Source organism: Cricetulus griseus, chromosome 3 (genome assembly GCF_003668045.3).
Source record: "Cricetulus griseus strain 17A/GY chromosome 3, alternate assembly CriGri-PICRH-1.0, whole genome shotgun sequence".
In the NCBI taxonomy this organism is placed as follows: Eukaryota; Metazoa; Chordata; class Mammalia; order Rodentia; family Cricetidae; genus Cricetulus; species Cricetulus griseus.
Window position 1 is genome coordinate 256,113,885 of NC_048596.1, and position 27,763 is coordinate 256,141,647.

Below are 27,763 nucleotides of genomic sequence, written 5' to 3' on the forward strand. Positions count from 1 at the left end.
ACATAACTGCCATCCATATTCAGAAGGTCTAGTTCTGTCCCACACAGGTTCCCCAGCTGTTAGTCCATAGTGCATGAGCTCCCACTTGCTCAGGTCAGCTGTCTCTGTGGTTTTCTGAATCATGGTCTTGATGCCCCCTTGTTCATATGATCCTTCCTCCCTCTCTTCAGTGGAACTCCAGGAGCTCAACCCAGTGCTTGGCTGTGGGTCACTGGATCTGCTTTCATCAGTTATTGGATGTAGGTTCTATGATACCAATTAGGATAGCCACTAATCTGATTAAAGGAGAAGGCCGGTTTAGACAGCCTCTCCACTCTTGCTAGGAGTCTTAGCAGAGGTCATCCTTGTGGATTCCTGAGAATTTCTCTAGTACCTGGTTTCTCCTTAACCCCATAATCGCTCCTTTTGTCAAGGTATCTCTTTTTTTGCTTTCCCCCTCTGTCCCTCCTCCAACTTGGTCTTCTTGATCTCTCATGTTCCCATCCCCCATCCCTTCCCTTCTATCCCCCCTCCAGGTTTACCCGGGGATCTTAACTATTTTCCCTTCTTGGAGTCTTCCATGTGTGATGTGACATCTGTCATCCCATTGATCTCCAGGGTTAATTAAGATGATCTGGCTGGCTAGGCAGGTGTTCTCTTCCTCCCTACCACTTCATGTTCATCCCTAACAAAGGTGTTCACTGGGTTGAAGAGAACAACCTTCCCGGAATAGAGGATGACCAGTCTTCAGTCAAGGGTGTATGAGTAGCTGCACTCCCCTGCTAGAACCTCCAAACAAGCTCTCAAGGTCCAATTTTCCAATTCTTAATCCATTCATTTCTCTGATAGGGGAGAGATATCCTCTAATCCTCTAATGGTGTATGGGGCTGTGGGGGGTGTGGGGGTGGTCTCATGTCTTGCTTAATCCTTTAATTATTTGCTCTTCCCAGTAAGTTCTCTCTGCTGCCATCATTTCTCTGATGGTCTGTTTCCTTCTTTCCCACCACAGAGCCAGTGTCTCTGATTCCACCATTGCATCGATGTTAGTGAAGCTGAGAGAACCACTTAGTGTTCTAAATGTATTCCATAGGTATGGCCATTTGTGTTTTATGACCATCACTCTGTTTAATAGAAACAGGGATGGAATGTGGTACCTGTCCAGAGAACATAAACACATGCATGCAAGCACACATGCACACAGTTAAACTCTTTGTAGATTATAGACCATGATGAAAATGGAATAGCATAAAGACGTAGGAGAAGCAGCTAGGTTTGAGTTCACTCATAGCTGGTCTATGGATGAGTGCAAACAGTAAATATGTATCCATCATATGGTGTCCACAGGCTCCTCTGAGGCTCTGGCAGTGCTAATGAAGGGATACTATGATGATTACTTCCAATGCAGATAGGGGACTGGAGAACTGCCCAAAGTCCCCCAAAACTAGCAAACTGTGACAGCCTGGTGGCTTCCTGAATATGTTCCATCTGAAGATTCAATTAGGAAACTGCCATAGAATAAAGAGTAAGTAAGTAGCAAGGCATTACCCTATTCATCAGATTAGATGGACAGTTTTAAAAGGTTACAATTATGTCAGATGGTACACTAGGATGGCAGAGGCAGGTGGATGTCTGTGAGTTTGAGGCCACCCTGGTCTACAGAGAACCCTGTCTCAAAAAACCAGAAGAAGAAAAAGGAGAAGGAGAAAAGGAGGAGGAGGAGGAAGAGGAGAAGGAGGAGGAAGAGGAGGAGGAAGAAGAGGAGGAGGAGGAAAAAACCTTAGAATTATCACATCTTATCTTTCTATGGCATTTTCTAATATATTAGGGGGGTTGGTATGATAGCTGTCACAGTGATAGCATTCAGTGTAAACTGCTTTGAGTTGGGAATTTGTGTCTTTTCCCTGGGTACCTCTACGTGGTCCAATCCTCTGGCTCTTCTGAGCAAAGATCCACTCTCATAGCCCGTTTCTCAGTCACAAAGGGAAACAACTGATTCTTTGCACACACTGGGTTGCTAAGCTTGGCTGTTCAGTTGTTGCATTAATTAACTGCCTTTTCCACTTCTGACATCTTCCCGTTGTAATGGGCTTGTCGGGACGTAACTCTCGTCAGAAGTAGAGGAACATCTGTCTGTATTTTATCTCACTTAATTTTCATAGCAATCTGATGAAGGAGTTTACTTCATGTAGAGAAACAGAGGGAGTCTGAGAGACAGAAGAAACAGCACATCCATGGTGGGACCAGCAGATCGGGGAGGGCTTCAGGAAGCGGGGACACATTGTGGGTGCTGTGGCTGTGGGGAGGGTGGGGAACCACAGGCTATGTGTGGATCCCCTTCCCTTCTCACTCTTACCATGCACCCTTGACTGCAGTGGCTTCCGTACTTCCCCTTCCCCTTCCCCATCCGCAGAGTCTGCATCGCACCATCTGCCATGCTGCTCCGTGAGGATGGGAAGAGAAAGTTGAATGCTGTGGAGGTACCCAGCATATATAGGGCAAGTCTGAGAGAAAAGAAATCTGAACATGTGGCGTCAGGGTGGATCCTGGGTACATGTTACTCATTTTGAACATTTTGAAAAGGGGAAATTAGTCAGTAATGGGCTTGGCATGGCACCTTTGAGTTAATGATCTAACTGACTGGGAACCTCTGAGAATTTGATAGAACTGTTTCCTGACTCTAAATAGTTAAAATAAAACAAAAATAGAGAGAGACCATCATTAAGCTCAGGGTCATTGAAGAGGCAGGTATAGGAGTTAGTAGAAGTGAGAGATGAGAAGTTGGGACTAGTGCACTCACCAGATGTCCCTGTTGGTGTCTCTTCTGGCCTCTGAGAGGCAGAATGGCAGGGCTAAGGTATCTAGAAGGACCTACAATTTGGGTTTCACTTGGCCTTTTCAATTTAAGATTTAGGAAGGACATGCTCCTTGTGATAATCTTCATCTGGCTTCTGCCTAACTTATTTAACCCATTTCTTCTCAGATACACTTGGCAATGGCCGGCTCTCTCAAGGTACCCTCTTGCCACTCTCTGGGACACCTTTCACTTGACAGCAGCATGTGAACACCTTTCTTTTCAGATGAAGAGCCCTGGGTGCAGAGGTGATGTTTTGTGCTGGGTCAAAGACCTAGCTCTGACCCATGCTCCATATGGGGAGGTTTTTATTGGGAAGTAACAGATTGGCTGTCTCTTTCTCACTGTCAGGTCAGGCTGTTGAACTTCCATGTGGGCCACATCCTCTTGACTATGTCCCCAAGGTCTGTGCTTCGAACTAGTTTGCCTTAAGGAGACTTCATTTTCTATATGGAAGGTGCAGTTTTCCCTGGAAATCAGAGAAGAAATCTGAGAACCAATAGTAGCTTTGACATTTACAATGATGGCCAACCTAGCCTGTGCTCATGGGGCTTGAACACATCTTGTACATACCACATTTTACACTGAGTATTTGTTTTGTTCCTTTCACTCTGGTCCATGGTTTCTTGGGAGGTAGGAGTGAAATCTGAGTGTTTAGAGCAAGCAGCACAGGCAAGGCACATGGCAGGGGCCTCGTAGAACCCCATGTTCACTTTTATCTTTGAACTATGACCCTCTATGAACTTTGCTGTATATTGTGATAGATTTGTCTGAATATGGTACCAAAGAAAATAATACTTTTCACATTTGTTCCTAAAGTAAGACAGTTGAAGTTCCTGTTTGTTGGCCCAACTCTAATTTTAACAACTAGAATTTTATGTAAAGACATAGTGATATGAAAGAAACCCCAGTTGCATAGAACACAGCTAAATTTCCCTAACCACTTTATAATATCCCTGGGGTTGTAAGTATTAATATATTTTTCCGTAATTGTCTCTTCTGTGTAATATTTAGTGTTTAGAAAATACACAATATTTAAAATCACACAGCTTTGTGGTGCAGTAGATGGCAGTGAAAAATGACAAGTGTCCCCAGTCTGTTGCATTCACGCTTGTTTTCTTCTCCATCTCACTCACTTTTCCATCCCCGAGACCCTCCTGTCCTTGCCCAGAGCAGCTAAGCTGTTTGTTTTCCTTTAGAACTTTGAGAGCTCATGTTTAGATTTTGTCTCATCTCCCTTTCTACCCTTTGATTTTTGAGGTGATATTAGACTATTCCAGAATTGCTAAACTAGTAAATGTTTTAAAAAGTAATTAATTCAACTAAATTTACTTTTCCTGTGTATTTGTGATAGAGAATTAAACTCCCCACAGACTCAGAGTAGATGTTCCCTGTGGAGTGACCCTCTTCAGAGAGTAAATGGGGATCAGGAAGGAGGTTCACACGTGGAGGGATCTGACTCCAAGGCACCTAGGTCTTGTGTATATAGAGGAAGGGTAGGGTGAAGGAGTCAGAACCAAGGGATTCCTCCTGAAGGCAAGTTTCTTCTTTATTTCAGCTTTGAAAAAGCCTGTGGAAACGGTGATAGGAGCGCTGATTTGAGTAGCCTTTCCTTTTACAGCTATCCCTACTCCTCAGCACATAGGCTAGGGATGGAGAATGGGTGGGGATGGCTCACATTCAGAGGTGGGTGCTAGGCTGCATGGTTTTAGCCCTGGGTCTTTTGGGGGGTCCCTCCCCCTCTTTCACTAGCACATAAAACCGCTTTTCATTTTAAAAACAAACAAACAAAAAATCACAAGGGGAATACACCAGATCTCCACTTTCCAAATGTTGGTGTTGTATGATCTGTTCTAAATAAAGCCTCCCAGGGTGTAAAGTAAATGTGAAGAGGGATCAGAAACGTTTGAAATTCTGTCCCTCTCCTTGGTGTTCATTAGAGAATTGGAGACACATCATACTCTGGGAGTTAATTGAATCCACCATGTTTGTTCCACATGACTCCATAATGGAAACACTTTATTTTCTGTGATCTTCAGAAAGAACTGAAAGTATTTGACAAGGAAACAATAAATACGGAAGCTTCCTCCCCAAGTTGGAAAGAATATTGAGAACTTAGTGAACCTTGTGCAGTTTCTTGGTGAAGAAACAGAAGCAAAGTTGCCTGAGTAGGAACTGTGCCTGCCTCTGACCATAGTGTGGGCCTGAAACTCAAGGAAGTTAAGGAAGATTAAAAACAAAATATTGGAACAAGGCAAGAAAAATCTGTAAAGATCAAGGCAACAGAGTCATGAGTTTAAAAAAAAAAAAAAAAAACCTACATTCGTAATATACCAAACACTTAACACTAGCCACATTTAATAAGCAGTTTTTATTTACCAAATGACTAGATGGAATTTAAATAAGGGCTGTCAAACATTTGAATGTGAAAGCAAATAATTGATAGCACATACTATTTTTGTAACTAAAAGTGATTTTTAAGTTCCTTTAGATAAGAACACAATCTCATGGACAATAAACAGACTGGAAGTACTTTATATTAGGATAATTAGTCTAAGAGACACATGAATCACTTGAGAAGGAAATGTCAGGGAAGGCACCACAGGGATAAATGTTAGATTTGGTTTTATTTACATAATTGTTAATTAGGCTGAATAAACTTCTGGAAACAGTAGAGGGAACTGAGCCATTTCCTGTGAGTCTGTAGTGGACTGAATGTGTGTGTCTTTACTGAATCTATAGGATAAAATCCTAACTTCCTATATGATTTTTGGAGATGAGGGTCTTAGAGAAGGCAGAGTCCACAGAAATGGAGGTAGGAGGCCCACAGACATGGTTCAGTGAGTACTAGAGTGTCCTCACAAACTTGAAGACCTCAGTTAGGATCCTGGTACCCATGTAAAATCCTGGCATGGCCACACACACTGTAACAGCGTGGCTGTTGGACTGGGATGAGGGTAAAGAGATGAGAGGACCGCTTGGGTCTGATGGCCACCAGCCTAGCTCTAGGTTCTAAGACTCTCTCAAAACTATGGGGCAGAGAGTGGTAGCTTTGACTTCCACATGTGGCATGTGTTCTCTCAGTCTCTTTCTCATATACACCTGGGGTGGAGGAGCTGAGAGAGGAGGAGGTGGCCTTCCAGCTTCTCACTGTGCTTCTGGAACTGTGAAAAGTTAAGTGTTTGTTGTTTAGGCCATCAGGCTGTGGCATTTTGGTTTCAGCAGAAACAACTAAGATAGAGCTCTCAGTTTTAAATGAGAAGCCTTACAACCTAGATGCTAACAATATAGCCTCGCTCTGGTAGATGTGCATTCGACCTTGCATCTGCCCCTTCCTGGCTGTTTGATTTTTAGACAAAGTACTTAAGTCTCTGTGAATCAGGTCCCTCAGGAACATGGTAGGGTTGTTGTATTATAGCACTGCACTGTGCATTAATAAGACAGTGCACATAAAGTGTCTGCTTGGCACACAGCACCCCAGGGATGTTAAGGGTAGGTAGGAAGCTAATCACATTAGAATTCAGTGGGTCACTTTGGCAAGGTTAAAAGCTAACTGAAAGTCATCTTGACAGCTGCAGAACTCTGGAGAACTTGTGACAACAAGATCCTTTTTCTGTTGGACTTCTGATCAAAGTTATTCCCAAGCTCCAAAGCAAGCATCATAACTCAGCCTAAATGTAAGAAAATTCAGAGGTGGACTTAATGATGATTGACAGGCAAAACTGTATAGAGGAGGGCAGGATTCTGTCATCCTGTCTCAGGAACAGTGAAGAGAGAGATGTAAGATAAGAGGGTGGTTTCCATGTAGAAGCAAACCGCTAGAATAATGGGTGCTATGCCAGCCTGTGCTACTAGCTTGCCTTACAGGGTGATCTTCCTTGAGAGTATTTATGCCATTCATAGAAGCAAGAGATTCCGATTTTATTATAGAATGAAAACAGGAGAGCCTTTGAGGATTGTAACTAAAAAAAGAATCTGGAAACCTTTGTATTCATATGTGGGAGCAGATGAGCCTGAAGCAGGTGCCAGGCAGTACGGACGAGCAGTGTTAAATGGAATTTTACCTTTAGACCCTTCATCCCATTCACTTTGACAAATTTAAAATTCATAACTGCCCATGCACATCTATAAATTTATATGTTCATTGAGCTGTCCAGATCAACATTTTAGTCAAAAAGCTACTGCATGTGTGTTCATGAATGATGTCACTTGTGTTGTCTGTACCACTATGGAACAGTCTTGGTTCTGCATGGAAAGGACCCAGCCAGCTACCTAGAGACTTGGATGTTTTCTATTTACCTAGACACAGAGGAAGACAAACTAGAGCTGCCCTCTCAGGAAGGACAAGGTGAATCAAGTATGGTGAGTGTGTTGTAGCTACTGCTCCTGTTGCTGTGGTAAGATGTCCTGGTGGAAGCATCTTAAGGAAGGCAGATTTATTTTTGTTCACAATTTGAAAGTAAAGTCCAGCGTGGTAGGTGATTCCTGGAGTCCAGAGCCTGAGGTAGCTGTCACCCATGTCAGGAAAGGAAGCAGGGAGTGAGAGTGCCTCTGCTCACCTCACTCTAAATACTGCAAGATTCCAGCACCCATTATGTCTCATGATCACTCATTGTGTCTTCCTACCTCCGTTTACCTAATTAAGAGGCCAGTCTCTCAGGTGATTGGATATCTTATGAGGTGTACAGTTGAGATTAACTGTCATAGTTAGAGCCTAACCTGCAACTAGACAGGGCAGGCTAAACATTAGAAACATGTAGACTCAGAGTTTGGGAGCTAGAAGTCCACAGTTACTGGGTTGACGACTTCTGCGGGTCTAGTCCATGCCTCTCTTCTAGCTTCTCGTGGTTTGCTGGCCATCTGTGGCATTTGCTGGCTTTCACACATGTGGTCCCAATCTGTCATTATCATCCTATGATTTTTCTTTCTACATGTGTACCTGTGTCTAAAATAAGGATTGCTCCTTTTTATATGTGTACCAGTCATATTGAATTAAGCCAATTTGTTTTTTTCATTCTGTCAGTTCTGTTCCTTTAGAGACCCCTAACTAATGTAGGTGGCTTTTATATAGGAGCTGGGGCTTCAAACTCAGGTTCTATTGTTTATATGCAAGTACTCTTACCACTGAGCATCTCTCCTGAACCCTGAAGGAGGACTTTAAAGTTAAGCATATATGATAGCTACTGTAAGGCCATAATGATGCTTTGATGTGTACTTCTGTCATGGTTATTTATATCCTTTACAATGCAGGTACGTAGACCCATGTAAATATGACTTGTTAGTAAAGTTAGATGTTTAGTTTTTTACTCCCTTAGTATAGTCTTCCCACACATCTCTATTTGAACTTAATGCCTCAGTTGTGACTATTGCACATTGACTAAGGGTTTCTGTTGCCGTGACAAAACACCATAACCAAGAGCACCTTGGAGAAGACAGGGTTTACTTCCTATTACTCTTCCAAGTGTATGTAGTGTACTCTTCCAAGTGTACTCTTCCAATAACCAATGTATTGCTGGGGGAAGTTAGGTCAGGTTTACTTCATACTACACTTCCAAATAACCAGTGTGTATTGCTAGGGGAAGTTAGGTCAGGTTTATTTCCTATTATACTTCCAAATAACCAGTGTGTATTGCTGGGGGAGGTGAGGTCAGGAACTCAAGCAGAGTAGCAATCTGGAGGCAAGAACTGAAGCAGAGCCACGAAGGAGTGCTGTTTACTGGCTTGCTTGCCTATTCTGCTTTCTTATTCAACTTAGGACCACCTGCCCAGGAATGACACTGCCCACAGTGGTCTGGGCTCTCCCCACATTGATCATTAGTCATGACACTGCCCCCACAGACTTGCCTACAGGCCCATCTTATGGAGACAGTTCCCCCCAAAAAGACTCACTTTTCTCATCTAAGTCTAGGTTCATGTCAGGTTGACAAATAGACCAGCATACACATTGACTTAGTTCTTATTCCAAGCTGTCAAAATCACTGGGCTTTTCAATCTTAGAAGTCTTTCTATAAAAGTCTGCATTTATGAAAATAATTTCCTTATAGAAACAGGACTGAAATCTCACATTGTATTTTCTGTGCCCTCTTACTCCACAGAGTGAGGACTGCTGCATAAAGGAATGCTTCACTTGATAAAGTTTCATAGGTTGTACTTCTTTGCCTGCTCCAGACACACAGAACTGATTAAAATCTAAAAAGAGAAAATTAAAAAGTCAAATTATGGTCCCCCAGCCCCACTTAAAAAACACATATTGCTGTGGGCAAAAGGCAAATTCAAACACAGAACAAAGTGTGAGGCTGAAAATGCTGTGTGCTCCAGAGCTGTCACAGAGGGGCGATACCTGGCTGGTGTGCCAGGACTGAGCAATCTGAGTATGACTTGCTTTTCCAGCACTTGTGCTCAGCTTGAATAGGAGGGCTGCCCAGAACTACTGTCACCTGTGGCCTCTAGCTTATGTGGAGCCTTGATTGCAGTAACAGAGCTGAACAGATAACAAGGTTGCTCTGCAGGAATGATGTAAGTGGGGGCAGATTCATCAGCTGGGCCCATTTGACAGAGACCCAGATGACCTGGCCTTGTCCATTCAGAGCCCAGAGTTGCAAGTAGAGGAACAACAGGTAGCCCACTAGGAGCTGTCTCTCAGTCAAGAACAAGAACGGCCTGCGTACACTTGTCACACATTTCTCTGGAAACCCTACATTGGCCTTGTACATCAACAGCCAGGTTTTAATTGAAGTCAAGTCAAAAGCAATTTTAAAACAAATGCCTCATATCTTCAAATGAAGGAATGATGGAGAAACGATAACTGTAAGACAAATAAAGCAGCAGGAAAGTGTTAATGGAGGGGGGCAAAGGCATGCAAAAGTGAAGTATAAATAGTAGAAAAAAGAAAAAATTGGAATGTTAGAAACAAGTCATAGATTCATTGAAACAAAGAGGGAAAGTACACAGGTGCTGTGAGTATCAGTTAAGGGAAACATAGATATTGTTGAAAAAGTCACCAACAATACAGACAGACACACAGAAAATCATCAGAAGATCACTTAATAGAAATGGAAGACAAACTCAGGAGTTCCCCAGAAAGTCCTTATGCTGTTCCAGAAAACAATGGAAGGAATGACTGAGAAGTAGTAGCTGGAATTTTTCAGAATTAGAACAAGACCCAAGCTCTCTGATTGAGAGAACCCGATACAAACTGAGCAGAATATATAAAGATAAATGCATACTCGACCTCATCAGAGCCAGACTGCAGAGCCTTAGGGATAAAGATGCAGCCTTCCAAACTGTCAGGAAGAAGAGATGCATTACCTGTGAAGAAATAGCACTAACTGACAGCAGACTTGTCATCATTACTAATAGGTACCAGGAAAATACTTTGAAAGTGTTACAGTGAAGCAACCGTAAGCCCACAGTGTTGTGCACTGCCAAATGACTTAAGTGTGAGGGCCTTCAGATGTAGAAATATGGGGATGGTTTCCCTGCCACAAACTTTTATTTTCAATTAAAAACAAACTGTTCAGCCGGGCGTTGGTGGCACACGCCTTGAATCCCAGCACTCGGGAGGAAGAGGCAGGCAGATCTCTGTGAATTTGAAGCCAGCCTGGTCTCCAGAGCGAGTGCCAGGATAGGCTCCAAAGCTACACAGAGAAACCCTGTGTCAAAGAAAAAAACAAAAAACTGTTCAAGGATATTCATAAAAGAGAGCAAAGGAGAAAACCAGGTACTCTGGGGTAACAACCCAAAGACCCAGATGTTACTAATGTCGCCCCCAGACTGATCTTCTGGGACATAGTTTTTAGGAGGTCAGACCTAGTAGGAAGAAGTTAGATAGGTCAGTGGGAGAATATCCTTGAAAGAGATCCTGGGACTCTATCCCTTCCTGTTTCTCTCTTTGTTCCCTGGCTACCATGAGGTAGGCAGCTTACTTCTTTACCTTCTCCTACCATGAGGTCATATGGTCTTACATAGGCCCAAAGACAGTGAGGCCAAGCACCCATGTAGTGAAAGCTCTGAGACTATGAGCTGTTGTGCATGGGAATCACGATTCTCTAGACCCAGCACAGTTAGAAGGTTTATTAACACTTACACAAGAGGTGGATGGCTGCCACAGGTTACAACCCCGAGGATTCTCCCAGGCTGCCTTCTGTGACCAAGCCAGCAGCAAGAGAGCATGGGATCTCTCTGCCCAGCCTAAATCCTCCCCTCCCATAAGCACCTGTGACCACGTCCGTTTGGAGGTGGTCAGTGCCACAGGTGTTTAGTTAGGTCTCTTGCTACAATGCGCCAACACCATCCTTATTTTTTGTCATTTCACAGAAGGGAAAGGTAAGAAGGTTAATACCTAGAGAGACTGAGGGTTTTACTCTGCTTGCAGGTTAGCTTCATGGATATGAACAAAATGCCAGGGAAGCACCCCCTCAGGGGCAGAGGCTTCCTTACTCTCAGCGGAGGCAGCAGGAGGTCTTCTTCATATTGGTCCTCCTATGCCTAGTCCCATGAGCAAACTGTAGGGGCAGGGTTATGAAAGCCTCACACTGGGGAACCTCTATATATTTCAGTTGTTCACTTTTGGTCACTTGTTTTCTTCTCTTTTATTGAGATGTTGCACTGTTAACAGACTGCCATTTATGTTCCCAAACACTGTCACTGTCATTCTGCTGAGGAAACAAATGTGTTTTCCCACCCCATCTCACCCCGGGAGCAACTGCATGTATCTTCCAAGGTCCTGTGCTACACAAGCTGGCAGTGGAGCTCAGTGGCTAAGCCCTTGGCTATCTTTTCTAATGTGCATGATGACCTCAGTGTGATCTCAGAGCCACACACACAGCCAGGCCTTAGTGAAAATAGTGTTCCACCATTGTTCTTCAATGACACTCTGGAACAAGGCTGAGATCAGTGTAGGCCTTCACATTTTTTTCCTCGTCTGCCTTCTTCCAGTTTGATTAATTTAAAAACTATTCTAATAGTTTTCCCTCTGGGACAGAAGAGGCTGTGAAATGTGTTTCAGCAAAAGTAAACATGGATATGGACATAAATTGCCCTGGACAGTCTTATCTGTCTGCCGATCCAAAGATTAGTGCAGATCTCAGACCTCATCAGGTGTTTGTTTAAGTGATGGCAGTTAACATGAAAACTCACAACTAGCCAAAGAGCAGGGAGTATGTGTGAAATACTCAGCCACCAACGGCACATCTGCATCAGTCCCCTTTCCCCAGAGACTCCTTGGGAGAAGGGCCAGAATTGTAAGAGCCCAATGTTAGAGGAGACTGCAGTGAAAATGTCTTCTGGACACAACAGGCTTGCTGTACTCATGAACTCACAACTGCTGCCAAAACAAGGCCAACCCAGTCAGTATTCTGGCATGGGGGTAGAAAAGTTCATGAGGCCCACCACAAATTGTGGAGCTATGTACAGTTAATGGCTTCTAGGGGAAGGAGAGTCAGTTTTCTTTAAGGGCTTGACTCCTGATACATTGGCCATACTCTGGTGGATGGCACTATAACCATGAACATATAGACAGCTCAACCTGGTGCCAGGGGGCACAAAGTTGGGAGGATGGAGGGGGATAAATGGGAGGAGGAGAGAAGGACTATGATCAAAATACATTGTGTGCATGTAAAAATTCTTAAAGAATTAATGTTTTATATATTCAGTCTAGAGTATAGTTACTTAGTGGCTCTACTCGGTTCCTAAATAAGACAAAATCTTCATTTTCTTCAACAACCCCTTTCCAACACTTGTGTTCTCCAAGGCAGTTATCCTGAGTTTTACCTTTTTAAGAAACACACAAAGAAAGTTATTCAACTCAAGTTAAAGATTTTTATCTTTAATTGTTCATATGAAAATGCCTGTGTGTGGCTATGTACCTGTGAGTGCAGGTTCCTGTGGAGGCAGAAGAGGGTGTTGTATCCCTGGAGCTGGAGTTGCAGGTGACCATGAACTACCTATGTGGGAAACAAAATCTCTCAACTACTGAAGATAGAAGGAGCTGTTAGGTACCTGACAACATAGATTAAAAGAAAATGTAGTAAAACGGATAGAATTATGATGAGAAGTTTTTGAAGTGACAATAGTAGGTAATCTTATTATCTGTTATTGGAAACTGATAGGTCAAGAAAAATATCTAGCACATAAAATATGAAAGAGATGTAGATTTGAACTGTACATTAAAGAGGAGGAGCTCTGTGCATGCACGCGTGCGTGCGTGCGTGCGTGCGTGCGTGCGTGCGTGCATGTGTGTACAACTCCATGCCCAAATGAAGCTGGTCAAGTCTTAAAGCACACTGAAAGCTGAAAGAGATTTCCAAGCCTGAACATCTCCTTGTCCACGCCTGCTTGGGGCTGGTCACAGTTACTCTGATCAAGATGGCGTGGTCAGGGTAACTGTGACCAGCCCCAAGCAGGTGTGGACAGAGGTACCTCTTAATCAGGATTTCTCCCTACAGAAAACATGTGCAGACTTGACCATGTTCTGAATTATAGAGCAAGTTTCAACAAAAACAGGAGTAATTATTGTCTGTTTTTCAATGTCAATGCAATTAAATTTGAGATTAGCAACAGATATTTTTAAATCTGATAGTTCCATGATAGCTGGGATTTGATCCCCAGTACAGAAATATATCTATATTTATACTTACATAAATATATTTTATAATAGATATAGGTATTTAAATGAATGTGTTTGAAAACTAAAAGAATTTATTGACATGTAAAGTAAAAATAGTGATATAAAATACAAATATTTCAAGCTGAACAATGAAAATATCATATTAAGCTGTTCAATATATCTAAAGAGGTTTAGAGACATGTGTTCTTATTTATGGACAAGAAAGCCTTCAAAGGTGTGAATTAATCTTTCATATAGAAAAAGAACCAATGAAACAAGATAAAGAGAAATCAAGCCAGGCTTAGTGCATGCCTGCGCTCAAGGCTGAGAAACAGAGGTTCTCAAGCTTGAGGCCCCCTAACTACAGAAGAAACCCTATCAAAAAAAAAAAAAAAGAGAGACAAAGTAATTGAGTTAAAAAAAAAACTTCTACATTTTCATTTATGTTCCATTTAATAATACCTGGTGCCTTGAAATTGATCTCTTGACTCTCCCACGTCTGGGGACTACATCCCTAGATGAATTAACCTTTGATGAGGAAAAAAATAAAAAACTGGGATAAGGTAAATGGACTTGGGGCAGAAGTTAGTAAGAAAATATGTCCTGATGCTTTGCTGCCTCAAAGAAAACAAGGAGGGAAATAGAATCCTCTTTAGAAGCTGAGCTCATGTAACCCAGATAGCATGGAGAATGGCTACCTCAGACTCCACACTGTACTGGGAACTTGGACATGAACATGGACCCTAGAGCACAATGGATTCAACAGCAGTTCAAGGGGCATTTGTCAGAGGGTGCTAGCCTGCAGAGATGGGCAAAGCATGGTATCCTAGAGGACAGAGTGAACATGACCTCAAGAGGTACTAAATAGTCTGCCCTGGGGCCAGGAAAGCACACAACTCCACAACCTCCCTGCTCTGCACTAGTAAGGGTTGAACATCCATCTCGGAAGTGCTAAGCATCAATAATTGGCAAAACAATAATTGTCTAATAGCAAGGATTTTGTTCCAAACCTATTAGAAGCAGCAGCTACCAGTTAATACAAGGATGAGCAAGTTTATGTCATGAATGCAATACTGGTGTGTCTTTAATTCACTGTGTAAAATTTAGGCTAACTCCAGGTAACAGGGTTTTGCCTCTTGAAATTCAGTTCATAGCTTTTAATTTGTTTGTTTTGACTCTTCAATTCCATTTTCTGTTTTCTGTGTGTTTGCATTTTTGAATGTTTTGAATGTGTTTGCATGTGCATGCCTGGCGTTGAAGACTGGAATCATCCTCAGTCTTATTTATTGAATTAGGGCATCTAAATGAAATCCAGAGCTCTCCAATGTGACTAGTGTTACTAGCCAGCTTACCCTGGGCCCTGGCTCCACCAGGCTAGATACTGAGGCTCAATTATGGGCTGGCACACCCTCCCAGCATCTCCGTGCTTGTATTGAAGGAGCTTTAACCACTGAGCCATTTCTCCAGCCTGTTTTAATTATTTACTGCTGTGGTGTGATCTGCCATGTGACAGAGCATGGTGACAGGTGCTGTCTTATTCTTACATTTAACTTTTGGAGATGCTCCTAAAATTATGTGGTTAAATCTTCTGTCTGCTGCCAGTTTGTAGAAGATACCTACTTTGGTTAAGGAAGTTGCCTTCTGTTTCTAATTTGCCTCTTATTTTCCTTTATAATGAATTAATAATGAATTTATCAAATACTTCCTCCTTATGAAATAGTCATAGGTTGTTTTTCTTTGCATATTAATTATTTTGGGCTTGAAATCACTCCTGTAATTTTAGAATAATCCTTCCTTGTCAATCTTGAAACTTAATATTAATATACATTTTAACTGTATTTACTAATGTGAAGACAGGATTGTTTGTGTAGAATGCAACATAAATTGCTGTACAGTATTCTTGGCAATTGTACTGTGCTTGTCTGATCTTGTCTTTATGTCTCATAAAATTTGTTGAGCTTAACCTCCTTCTCTGTCCTAGGAAATGCTTTATATACAGACAAAAGTTCTTTTACCTTAAATATCCAGTAAACCATACTGTGAACCACCAGTCTAACTTTTCATTTTAAGATTTAAAAAGGTAGCTTCATTCAATCCATGGTTGCTGGTGTGGATTTTCTTTCATGTGCAGACATTATCTGTTTAATTCACATTTGGAACAACTATTGTTACTGTTCTGAATGTGGAGAAGCCAGCAAAAGTAGAAGCTTTTAGGAATCCTTTTCACTTTTAGAACTCAATCCTAGGATCTACCATCAATGTTTTCTTTCTTCTTCTTCTTCTTCTTCTTCTTCTTCTTCTTCTTCTTCTTCTTCTTCTTCTTCTTCTTCTTCTTCTTCTTCTTCTTCTTCTTCTCTTTTCTTTTATGCTGAACACCAAGCGACGGTCTGATTCTTTTTGGACAAGTACTCTACCATGGAGCCGCTTACCACCCCCACCAGCCTATTTTGGTGGCTGAACACCTTACCTTGGTAATCATGGCTCTGCAATTCATTATTTACAAAGCAGAGTTGAACTCCTGTTGAAAAACAGTAGGTACCCTATTGATAGCTGCCAGTTAGTAAAATAAACACTCCCTCCTTTGCTGTTGCTGTGATAAGATACCCTGACAAAACAACTTAAGGCAGAAAGGGTTTGCTTGGGCTCATCCTTCAAGGATACACCCTTCATGGAGTCAAGAGGCCGGGAGCTTCAATCGGCTGCTCCCATCAAATCCACAGTGCACGGCTGCATTCTCCATTTTATAAAGCCCAGGATCAAAGACAGTTGACTAGTCCTGCCCACACTAGCAGGTCTTCATGCTTAACACAATGAAGGTCATTCTCCACAGAAGCCCAGACACCATTCTCACTGGCGATTCTAGATTCTGTCAAGTTGGCAATGCCAATCTTCAAACTCCACTTAGTTAACCTTGTACTTTAGACTTTGTATGTTTCTTAGCTTCAAAATAGATGACAAAGCAGTTAGTTGTGTGGGTTGTTACTTTTAAATGCATAAATTTTAAGGAATATTTATTATAACTTATGTATTTTAAGTATCTGTGGGGAGGCATTCTGCCTCATGTGTCACTGTACTGACTTGTCCCCAGGCTGCTAGCCCAGATGCTTTGTTGGGATACCTTCCTCCATTTTTCTGTGACCTCGCCTCTCATCAGAACTCAGGAAGGGTGGTACCTCAGGTTGGACCCATTAAAGAGAAGATTTTATGGCAGGCCTTGGTAGCCTCAGTCTCTAATCTCCCCGAATTCCAATGTTTCTTAAAAGAAGAGTGGGGACAATAAAAAAAGGGGGAAGGCATCATGCATAGCCACAGACGTGCCATCTACTTCCCTGTCCCTGGGTTGTGACCACAGCATCCTGCCTTCCCTCTAGGGAGGGAAAGCATGGGTACTTCTCAGGATCAGCAGAGAGCAGCCACACTGCAGCTTTGTCACACTTGTTTGAAATGTGTGTTCCAAACTGACTCATTTGTTTGACAACTTTATTGACATTTCAAGTTCAATAATCACTTATGTATGAGTCTTTAGCCCTTCAGAGATTGTGCCATTTAAAAATGTTACATTTCTTCTAATCAGTGATTCACCAAAGGGTTTGTAGTAATGCCAGCCTTAGCATAAGTCCATTTATACATCGGCCCATCTAGCAGACGTACAGCCTTAGCATGAATTCTTGTAACATTTCCTAGTTACATGTGGCAGTGTTTCTCAGTGTGGCATTACTTATAGACTAAAGTCTGTATGTATGTGTCCATATATGTAATTATGATATATACACACACATAGGCATAAATACAAGGGCAGCATCTTTAAAGCATACATAGCTCATTTTAAATAGAGAAAACGATGAACAGCTGAACTATTAAACCAAGAATAAGTGGAACAAAATGGGGGAAATGACATATTTGTGTTTATTACGTTTTTTAAAGCATAATTAAAAAATAATCTCTAAATAATGACTTATCAGTTTAGGCCCTGGTTTTAATAATTAGAAATTATAACAAAGAATGGCTTTACTAATTGAAATCTCAGTTTTGATAAGCCCTTATTTCCCTATTAAGATGGCTTCCTGAAGGTACTACAAGAAGTTAATTAATCCATTATTAATTAGGTTTGAACTGTTTTTCTGGAGTATTCAAATAAAAAAAAAAAACCTGAAATACAATACATCCAAATTGATTTTTAGTAAATTGACCATTAGTGACAAAGTAAATATAATATATGATAGTTTTATACATGAATGTGGTAAGAATATATAGCATTCAAACTAGAATTTCCTAATTTTGAACATTGATTTGTCTTCTAAATTTATTTTGTTCCTGAAAATTCAAACACTGAAGTAATGTTTTACAAGTATTTCCTAATTGCCCAACTGTAACCTTCCATGAAAAGAATGTATTCTCAGCAACTAACAAGTATGCCTTTTCTTCTCTCGTTTTCTTAGCCTCTTAGCAAGTACCCCGCTGTGTTCAATGACATTTCGTTCTGGCTGCCCTCAGAGAATTACATGGAGAATGATTTCTATGACATCGTCCGAACAGTCGGGGGAGACCTGGTGGAAAAGGTTGATCTTATAGACAAGTTTGAACATCCAAAGTAAGTGAAAAGCTTTCTGATTTTATCCCTTACCATCTCTGTGTGACAGATGGGACTTGGAGACTTACAACAGAGTTTCGCTGAAACCCATCGTGCCAAGACACAGTGTCTTCTGAATTCATACTGGAGGGAGGGAGGGGGGGTGTGTGTGAAAACCTGCGCCAGTTCTCGCAGAAGATTTCCTACAATGCATTCTTATCCTTTTCTGCCTTGCTAAAGAAAGTTCATGAAGCAGAATGTTTGAAAGGTCCTTTGTGAAGTGGTTTCTAGCCACATCACCCTCCAGGTGCAGGGTTGATGAGACAGGAAGGAAGTGTGTGAAGCAAATCTTAGTGCACATTTCACTTTCCATACAAGATCCACTGTCGGTCCTAATACTCAATGTACTCCAAACAGTGTCTTCTCTGAGTATGCTGTCTTATGGAAGGGGCACGTATTAAATAAATAACTGCACACATTTGCAGTGTAATGAGGGAAAACACACCATCAATCAATCAAAGAGCTGATGCCAGCTGTGGTATTGGACCAGCTGTTGAAGACATTGAAGGTGAGCAGATGAACACGGAGCTATGGCCTAGCGGTGACTGCCTGTAAAATCCCAGCTGCTTCAGAGATTGAGGCAAGAGGATTGCAAGTTCCAAGTCAATTTGAGCTATAGAGTGAGCTCAGGCACAGGCTGGGAAACTAATGAGATCCTGTCCCAAATTTTAAAAAATAAAAGAAGGAACGAGGATACAGCTCAGTGGTGGAGCATTTGCCTAGCATGTGAGAGGTCCCAAGCTCAATCTCTAGCACCATAGAAAGTACTCAGAAAAAGGTATGGTAAGCAGTCTAGGAATGGGAAAAGAACATTCCAGAAAACAGACTTGAAAGGCAGACATAATAGCTCATGCCTATCTATAGTCATAGCAGTTGGAAAGCTGAGGCAAGAGGATTGCTTTGAGTTCAAGGACAGCCTAGTCTCACTCAGCTACATAGTGAGACCCTGTCTCAAAAGATTTTAAAAAATAGAAAAATAACCTACAAAGAACAAAATAGAAATAAAATAGAATCCTCTATTGGTAGGACAGTGACACATGCAAGATACTGAAGGCAGTGAAGGCATGTGACTAGAGGCTCCGGGGTAAAGTAAAGAGGTGAGTCTTAGATAGAGATGTGTCCATAGGCTCAAGCAGGGCTAGAAGGCACAAAGCCAGACCTTGGGTTTTACACTTGCTGTGATTGGAAGTGTGTGAACAGGAGAGATGGAGAGATGTTCACCTTCCTGTCTCGTCCTTCTCTCTCCAAAGATCCTTCTTGACTCCCCGCTACTGGATGGTCACTGAATGTGACCTAACAGCCCTCCTGCCCACCTCCTGGTCGTCACACTTGTATCATTCCCACGTGGCTGCCCTGGCGCTTCCACTCTCTAGCTTGCTGAACATGTGCCTTCTCTGTGCTTCTTGTTCTGTTTTTTAACTCTTCCTTTCCTAGATGAAGGCATTTGGTACTCTCACTTCCAGCTCTTGCCTCATTTCTCCAACTATTTAGACATCCTAACATTCATTGTCAAGGGCAGTGTTTGCTCAAAGACTTGTGGAAATAGTATCTTGTGAGCCTGTGTGTTTTCAAAACCGTCAGTCTCTTTATAGCTAAATGAGTGTCACTTAGGTCAGACATAATGTGTACTGTTAATAATCTCTTGATGTCTTGAGTTTAACTTGGCATAAAGAAATCTAAAGCCACACTTGAGCGTTTTTGCTTTTTGTCCTAAAAGATTCTTTTGTTGTCTAAACGTTGGCTTCCTTGATCGGGATACCCCTCAGTTGCAACCTGTTCTATCTGATGTGCAATCTTTCAGAAAACTCTGCTTTTGCTTTAGGGAAGCTTTCTTAAATTATCTTTCTAGGTTTGTTCTGAGAACATGCTTTATCTAATATCTGTTCCTATTATTTCTCTCTCATCTTTTAAATCTATTTCCACTTCACCTTGTAGGCCTCCTTACTATGATATTCTCTGGCCCTAGTTATGTCTTTACTGTCTCTCCTCCTAGCCACACATCTGTAACCCCTCTTCAGTTACTGCTTTCACCTCTGTGGTATCCTGAGAGCTCACATCCTGTTCCTCTAATCTTAACCTTGTCATCTCCTCCTTATGTCTAGTTTTGTTTTTTGGTTTGGTTTGGTTTGGTTTGGTTTGGTTTGGTTTGGTTTGGTTTTTCAAGACAGGGTTTCTCTGTGTAGCCTTGGCACTGTGGCTACCCTGGAACTCACTCTATAGATCAGACTGGTCTTGAACTCAGAGATCTGCCTATCTCTGCCTCCTGAGTACTTGCGTTAAAGGGATGTGCCACCACTGCCCAGCTTCCCTATGTCTGCTTTATCCCCCTCTTTAATAGAGAAATTGCTTCACTTGGTTTTAACACATCACTGCAAAATAGTTAGTCAGAAATTGTCTGAGCTCCAGTGACGGCAGTCTTTCGTCTTAGCATTTCTTGTAGTCAGCTTTTCTACCACTTTCTTCATTTATCCTTTCACTCTATTTTGATTGATGAGCATGTTGTGGAAATTTATTGCCTTTTTGTCACTCATTTGAATGCATTGGGTTTCTTAGACCAAGTGCTTGCTCAAGCTTGGCACGGGAGGTTGGGAATTGGCTGGGGTAGACTCAGTTCCTCTTTCATGGTAACTTGTTATACTAGCAAGGCTTTTTCCCCTCTACTCCCACGAACCAACTCTTTGCAGTACTGGAAAGTGAATCCAAGGCCTCACACTTGCCACTCTACCACTGAGCTGTGTCTCTTGACTATTTTTTGCTTTTTATGTTGAGATGAAGTCTCACTAAGTTACCCAGATTGGCTTTGAATTCACTGTAGTTGAGGCAAACTTGAGTTTAGATCTTCCTATCTTAACCTCCTGAGTGGCTAGGATTACAAACTCACACTGCGAGGCCCAGATTCGTCTTCCATTCCTGCCCTCTACTCATATTCTTTACTTGTTCAAAGAAATTGGACTCTTGTTCATCCCAGAATGGACATTTACTGATGCTTCCTTTGCACTTCAGATTATAAACCTCAGCTATTTTTTTGGATCTTTTGTTATATGTCTTATCCATTTGGCTTTCTACTTGATTTCCACTTTTGGAACCTGTATGTGCTACTTGCCCCCCAACTTTACTAAGATGTCTGGCTGAAATGCAATGTCTGGTGCTCTAGCAGCTCTTTTGTAGCAAGGTGTGAAGCTGTCCAGGAGAGCAGTACCATAGAAGCTCAAAATCCTGGCTCTGGAGCCTGTTACCTCAGCCCTAGATCTATAGTGAAAGTGAAGCATCTTATTGAATACAGGTGTTTGTCCTTCACATCCAGAAATTAAACCTAGTCCATACCACTGAGGAACATGTCTGAGGAAAGATGTTCTTTAACAGTGTTGCTTACTCTGGAGTAATTCTCAAGCAGGCTTGAGGGCAGGAGTCATCATTCTTCCCCAGTTAATATCAAGAGTTTTCATTTTGTGGGCCTTCTTGTCTCTCCATACTACCTGACTGCCACTGTAAAAGCAGCCATAGACAAAGTGTACATGCCCAGGCCTGGCTGTGCCTCTGGCCGCCCTAAGAATCAGATCTGGCCTATGTGCTACAGTTTGCTGACTCAAGACCCCACTCTGAGTCTGCAGCCCTGATCTGGGAGGTTGTCCTTCCTGGTTATCCTGCACCCCCTCTTTCCATGGAAGACCCCCTGGGCATCCTGCACCCCCTGTTCCCATGGAAGACCCCCTGGGCATCCTGCATCCCACCCCCTCTCCGCTTCAGAAGGCCCCATGGCTGGGTGGGGGGTGAACTTGCTGGTACCCACTTTGAGAGCATTCTCTGCAGACATAAGTGAAGATGCTACAAAGGAACCTGGACCATTTCTCTGCCTGACATCCAACATACACCAACATGGAAGAAGCATAAATGATCCTCTCTGAGATAAATAAGTGTTGGACAAATTGTGTATTGTGTTTTGAACAAGAGCACATCTCAGGATGTCTGAGGGAAACATAATCTACTGAATATGGGGCTAATTTCATAATGTTCAACAAATGGAGGAATTTTGTCTCAATTACAGATAACACAGTCTGTCCCCTGCAGGAAGATAGATGCATGGCTTAGGAGAAAATAGCATTTGATTCTAGCTGGTCACTCAGAACCTCTTTCCAGAGGGTCACTATGACTTCCTCTCTGGGCCACTTAATGTACTACAGGGACTCTGTAGTTCAAAAGTTTAACCTAACAACAAATTCAATAGTGGCCATTCCTTCCCAGGGTTGCTGTCCGGGCCTCTGTGGATTGTTACTCTCTAGGCATGTCCTGTCCAATGAAGGCAAATTGTAAGCCATCTTGTATATGCCTTCAGCTCCCTTAGGAGGCATCAGTCATCTTTAGTCTCTGAGTTCATGCAGCTTTAAGAATTATAGTGCCAAGTTTATTTTCTTATGCGAAACAATTGTTCAAAATATTTCTAGCCTGGGGCATGAGAGAGAGTAAAGAGAATCTGGGGAAACCAGACCATTTTCTCCAGGCTCACACTCCATTTGGAGATGGCAGCAAGTTGTGAATTATAGAGATAAATTATAAAACAAAATGGCCTCAAATAGGATGATTTGGGTTGAGTTTAGGATGTGTTTTTGAGAGAATTAAAATTTTGTTGTTTTTTACATATTTGGGTTGACGCTTAAGAAGTACATAGCAGTAAAAACGCAGGTATCTGCAGCAGACACACTGATGTCCCCACACCAGTTTTGCTTGTAGACACATCTCTCTGAGACTGCAGTCCTGCCACTGTTCATGTGGTCCTTATGGGGTCTTCTGAGCCTTGTTGGTCAGAGCTGTGATGCTAGAGGGATATAAATCCTGTTCAAAACTCACTCAAGATGGGTGTCACTTTTCTTCTTAGCTTCCTAGAGATTGTATCTCCCTTTGTGACCCATCATTTCACTTACTAAATTGTCATAGAGGGTGTACCCAAATACTGTCATCTTCAAAGGTCCCCAAGAGGTCTTCACTGAGAGAAGTGCTTCCCCAGGTGGCAGCCTGGCTGTCTTGGGACAGTAGGAATTTATTAAGGATTTACTTGAATCTGAATTGCAAGGGTCTTGGGAACAGCTCCCCCACTTCATACATACATGTTAACCTGTCCTCCTCATGTCCCACAGCTTTCCCTAGATAATTCTCTCCGTTATTCCAGGGTGGCTTTTGCAAAGAGCCATAGCTCAACTAGTGTTCACTACCACCACCTCGGAGCAGAGTGCTTTGATTGGGCTGCCTTCTGGGGCTCTACACGGTCTGTGGATGACAATGAGGCCAGAATCCAGTGTTGGGCTTGTTGGGGGCCACTCATCAAACAGCCCTGCTGTTTTGTATTCTCTGACACATTTCAAGTAGACGGGCTGACAGGAGAGTTTTTTTCAAACCAACACACAAGTGCTGCCTCCCTTCCCCGTCCAGGTGCAGACCCTGTGACTGCTTCACTTGCTTACTCTGTATCCGACTCTTCATTTACACAGGTGCTGTTTTAGGGTGAGAGCTCCCTGAGGGCTACTGTGCAGTAGACACTATGTTTGGAATGCTTTTGTCTTTCTGAAACCTGTGCCGAAGTTTAATCACCACTGTGCTAATACGGAGAGGTGGACCTTCAGAGAAGTGGGTGAGCATGAGGCCAGCCCTTGTGGATGAGGTTCTTGCCCTCCTAGAGGAGTCACAGCTGCCTGCCCTGTGCTCTCATCCATCACGTGAGGGCACAGTCTGGGTCCTGATATCCTTGTGTCCCTCCAGCCCAGTGAGGGTGTGTAAGAGGAGCCTCTACAGAGCCAGCAGCACAAGTCTTTACCAGACACCAAATCTGCTGCCATCTCCATCTCATACTTGCCCCAACTGTGAGAATTACTTTCTATTATTTATGAATTGCCCAGGCTAAGGTATTTTGTTATATCAGCCAAAATAAACAAAGGCCAGAGTAGCTCACTTCTATCTTCTTTATAATGGTGGCAAGACCCTTACTATCTTCACTAAATGTGCTTGATAATTAATCTTCTTTCTTGGAAGAGTTCTTATTGTATGACATGTTGGATAACAGCAGAGGTGCTGTGTTTGGTAGAAATAGCCTGGAGCATGTAGTGGGATGCAGTAGAGCAAGTCCTGAACTCATGTGTATAATATTCTGTTCTGAGCTTGTATTTCCTCACCTGCTATTATAAGTGATATTTTCCTCCAATGATTGCTTTAAAATAGAGCTATGTGTATGGAATACATTGAAATAATTAGCTATTATTGTTTTGTTTAAAACAAACAAACAAACAAACAAAAAACAATAACTTCCAAACACTCCTGGGATCGCTGGGAGACTGGGGTTTGGCAGCCAGCTCCATATGACTGCAAGCCCTAGGAGTGAGGAGAAGAGCTGGACTTAAAAACTGTCCATCCAGTGATGTGCTGTCACCTTGCAGCTTAAGTAAGTTTTTAAACAGAGGGAGAGGGAGAGAGAGAGAGAGAAACACACAGAGAGAGAGACAGACAGACAGACAGACAGACAGACAGACAGACACAGAGACAGAGACAGAGAGAGAGACCTTTGCAAAGTGGCCTCAATACTGACCATCAGAGCTGTGCATCCTGGGTCCTGGGTTGAGAAAATGCTGTGGACAGAGGCAGGTGGGGTAACTTCTCTGGTTTGCTTATCATTCCTGGTCTTGTGATGGAACCGAGTGCTCTATCTGAACTTAGAGATTCCTTAGCAATCTTTTGTAAGGATTATAATAATAGTAATAAAATAATAATAGTCTGCCCATCTTAGGAAGTCTATGGGTGCAGAAAGCTTGTCAGAAGTTGTGTCCCTTGAGAATGACAACATGGATATGATCCACAGGGATGTCCAGAGGCAGCAGGGTCTGTCTTTGAACTCACCTGTCCTGCTTCCTTTTCTGTTTTTGTCCTGCTCCAGGGGCAGAAGAACATTTATTGTGCTTCACATGGCCCCGAAAGCAATTCTAAGGAACTATTTTCAGCTTGGACACCGGTTTTTACCTTTCTTCCTTTTTTTCCCCCAAGCTGCCTCTTTCCAGCATTCTATGAAGGACGCATCCCATCACCTCCACACAGCAGGACCCACACATCACCTCCTCACAGCAGACTCCATCCCGTCACCTCCACACAGCAGACTCCATCCCATCACCTCCTCACAGCAGACTCCATCCCGTCACCTCCTCACAGCAGACTCCATCCCGTCACCTCCTCACAGCAGACTCCATCCCGTCACCTCCTCACAGCAGACTCCATCCCGTCACCTCCACACAGCAGACTCCATCCCGTCACCTCCACACAGCAGACTCCATCCCGTCACCTCCTCACAGCAGACTCCATCCCGTCACCTCCACACAGCAGACTCCATCCCGTCACCTCCTCACAGCAGACTCCATCCCGTCACCTCCACACAGCAGACTCCATCCCATCACCTCCTCACAGCAGACTCCATCCCGTCACCTCCTCACAGCAGACTCCATCCTGTCACCTCCACACAGCAGACTCCATCCCGTCACCTCCTCACAGCAGACTCCATCCCGTCACCTCCTCACAGCAGACTCCATCCCGTCACCTCCTCACAGCAGACTCCATCCCGTCACCTCCTCACAGCAGACTCCATCCCGTCACCTCCTCACAGCAGACTCCATCCCGTCACCTCCACACAGCAGGACCCATCACAGGGTGGCACCTTGCGTTACCTCAAATCCTCAAGTGTCTTTTGCAGGTGATGGCTCAGCTGAATCTTGGGGACAATTGGGTTTAAAGTGGAAGCTCCCCCCAGATTCCAGGCAGACTGAACAGAATGTGTGAGAGAGAAAGACAGAGAGGTGAGCAACGTCACACAAGCACAGAAATGTGTAGGGAAACAGCTGCAAGCTCAGAAGGCGCTGGAGGCTGCCCTGTCCCTTCCTGCTACTAGAAAGGAATATAATGATCAGTGACCCACTGATGACATGTCCAAGCCTGGGAAGTCCAAGAGTATTGTACCAACCTCTGGGAAGGGCCTTGTTGCTCTATCATAGCAGGAGGGAAAGGGGAGCATGCTGGCTCTTCTCCTCACAGAACCATCATCCCACTGTGGGACTCCTCCTTCCACACTGCCTCTGAGCACCATTATCTCCTGTCCACGTTTGCTTCTCTGTCACTGTGATAAAACATTGACCATAAAACAGCCTGTGGTAGGAAAGGGTTTATTTTAGATTTACAGGTTGCAGTCCATTGTTAAAGGAATCCAAGGAAGGAGCTTAATGCAGAAGCCATGGAGGAATGCTGCTTTCCGGCTTGCTCCACCCAGAACCAACTACCCAGGGCGGCATTACCCTCAGTGGGCTATGTCCTCCTGCATTAATTAGCAATTAAGAAAATGCCCCTACAGAGCCAATCTGGTGGTGGCAATGTTTCAATTGAAGTCCCCTCTTCCCAGCTGTATAAAATAGACAACCAAGTTTAGCCATTATACTTCCAAAAGGCCTCATCACCAGATGCCATCAACTGTGAATTGGGGGATAAGTTTCTAACATGTGAACTTTTAGGGGCGATGCATTCAAGCCTCTATAGAAGGCTTGTTTTCCCTTACAAAATTTAGCTTATCTGGTAGAAAATCGGGAAAGTTGTTGATCTAATTCCACTTGCCTTGTTTAAGGACTTCCTTTCCTTACTTTCGGAACAGTGTTGGCCATGAAGACTTGAGGCTAGAAAGAAGTTGATGGATGTCTGTTGGTCTGTCTGGTTTGTTATTGTTTTAAACATACTATTCCAGAAACAGAAAAACATGCTTGTGTCTTTCCATTATGTCAGAATGTACTGAATAACAAATTTACAATATAAGTTACTTTTACAGGCAGCAGTTTGCCTGATAACCCCACTTGCTTTGGCAATCTAGTCAAGGTGAACACATTTCTGTCTTAATTTCAAATATTAACTCTTATCACATGTCACACAGTACACAAATATATCCCTTTGTCCCTTTGTACCCATTCTGTAGCATATGTGTGTATAATATCTGCAATATATATAGCATATATTATACACCTATACAGATATATCTGGTGTGTGTGTGCGTGCACACGCATGCATACACACCAAAGGTGCAACTATAGAGTTTTAAGAGATTTTAGGAGTGCTGATAAACATGTAATGGAACTGTATTGCTAAGATAAGGAACCCAAATCATCTCTCTGAAAGAACCTGCTGCTGTAGTCTGGGCAGAGAACTAAGATGAGCCCTACCTCGAGGTGAAAGGTCAGGACCAGGTTCAAAGCTGCCGCCAGTGAATGGATGAAAGGTGGTTACTGATGGGCAAACAGGAGGACAAGCAGACAGCAGCTGAGTAGGCTGTGTTAACAGCAGGGACAGGTTTTAATTTTCTGCCTGTTGGTCCTTGACGGACATTCTGGTTCTGGATGTACATGGTCTGTGACATATGTACTGGGAGTCAGTAGGATGCCCTGTCATCTTAGTAGTAGGTATCTGCTTTTTTATGTAGTGCAAGCTAAGGAGTTAGACCCTTTCTTCAACCCGGTATGTCTGATTAAGTTCTTGGGGTGGGTTTTTCTGATACAATTTTAATATGCCAATATGCCCCTACAATCAAAATTCACCATTATAAACATATAGAACAAAACCCGTTTTACTCCCAGAAATAAGTCATGTTCCATGCCAAACAGATGGTGCTATTTGTGTGTCCACCCAGGTGCATAGC

At 42.9% G+C, this 27,763-nt stretch overlaps 1 protein-coding gene across 10 annotated transcripts in view; it reads left to right on the forward strand.

The window, feature by feature from the left end:
* Fars2 (phenylalanyl-tRNA synthetase 2, mitochondrial) overlaps positions 1-27,763 on the forward strand; it is a 426,758-nt gene that overhangs the window by 284,618 nt on the left and 114,377 nt on the right. For 5 of the 10 annotated variants that reach the window (XM_035442917.1, XM_035442919.1, XM_035442918.1 and 2 more), the window contains 2 exons: positions 17,876-18,027; positions 25,090-26,752. In XM_035442917.1, coding sequence (XP_035298808.1) covers positions 17,876-18,027; positions 25,090-25,825 — 888 coding nt within the window. In that variant the 3' untranslated portion in view covers positions 25,826-26,752. Of the gene's footprint in view, positions 1-17,875; positions 18,028-25,089; positions 26,952-27,763 lie in introns of those variants that run through there. The other 5 variants (XM_035442923.1, XM_027410361.2, XM_035442922.1 and 2 more) reach the window with 4 other exon arrangements.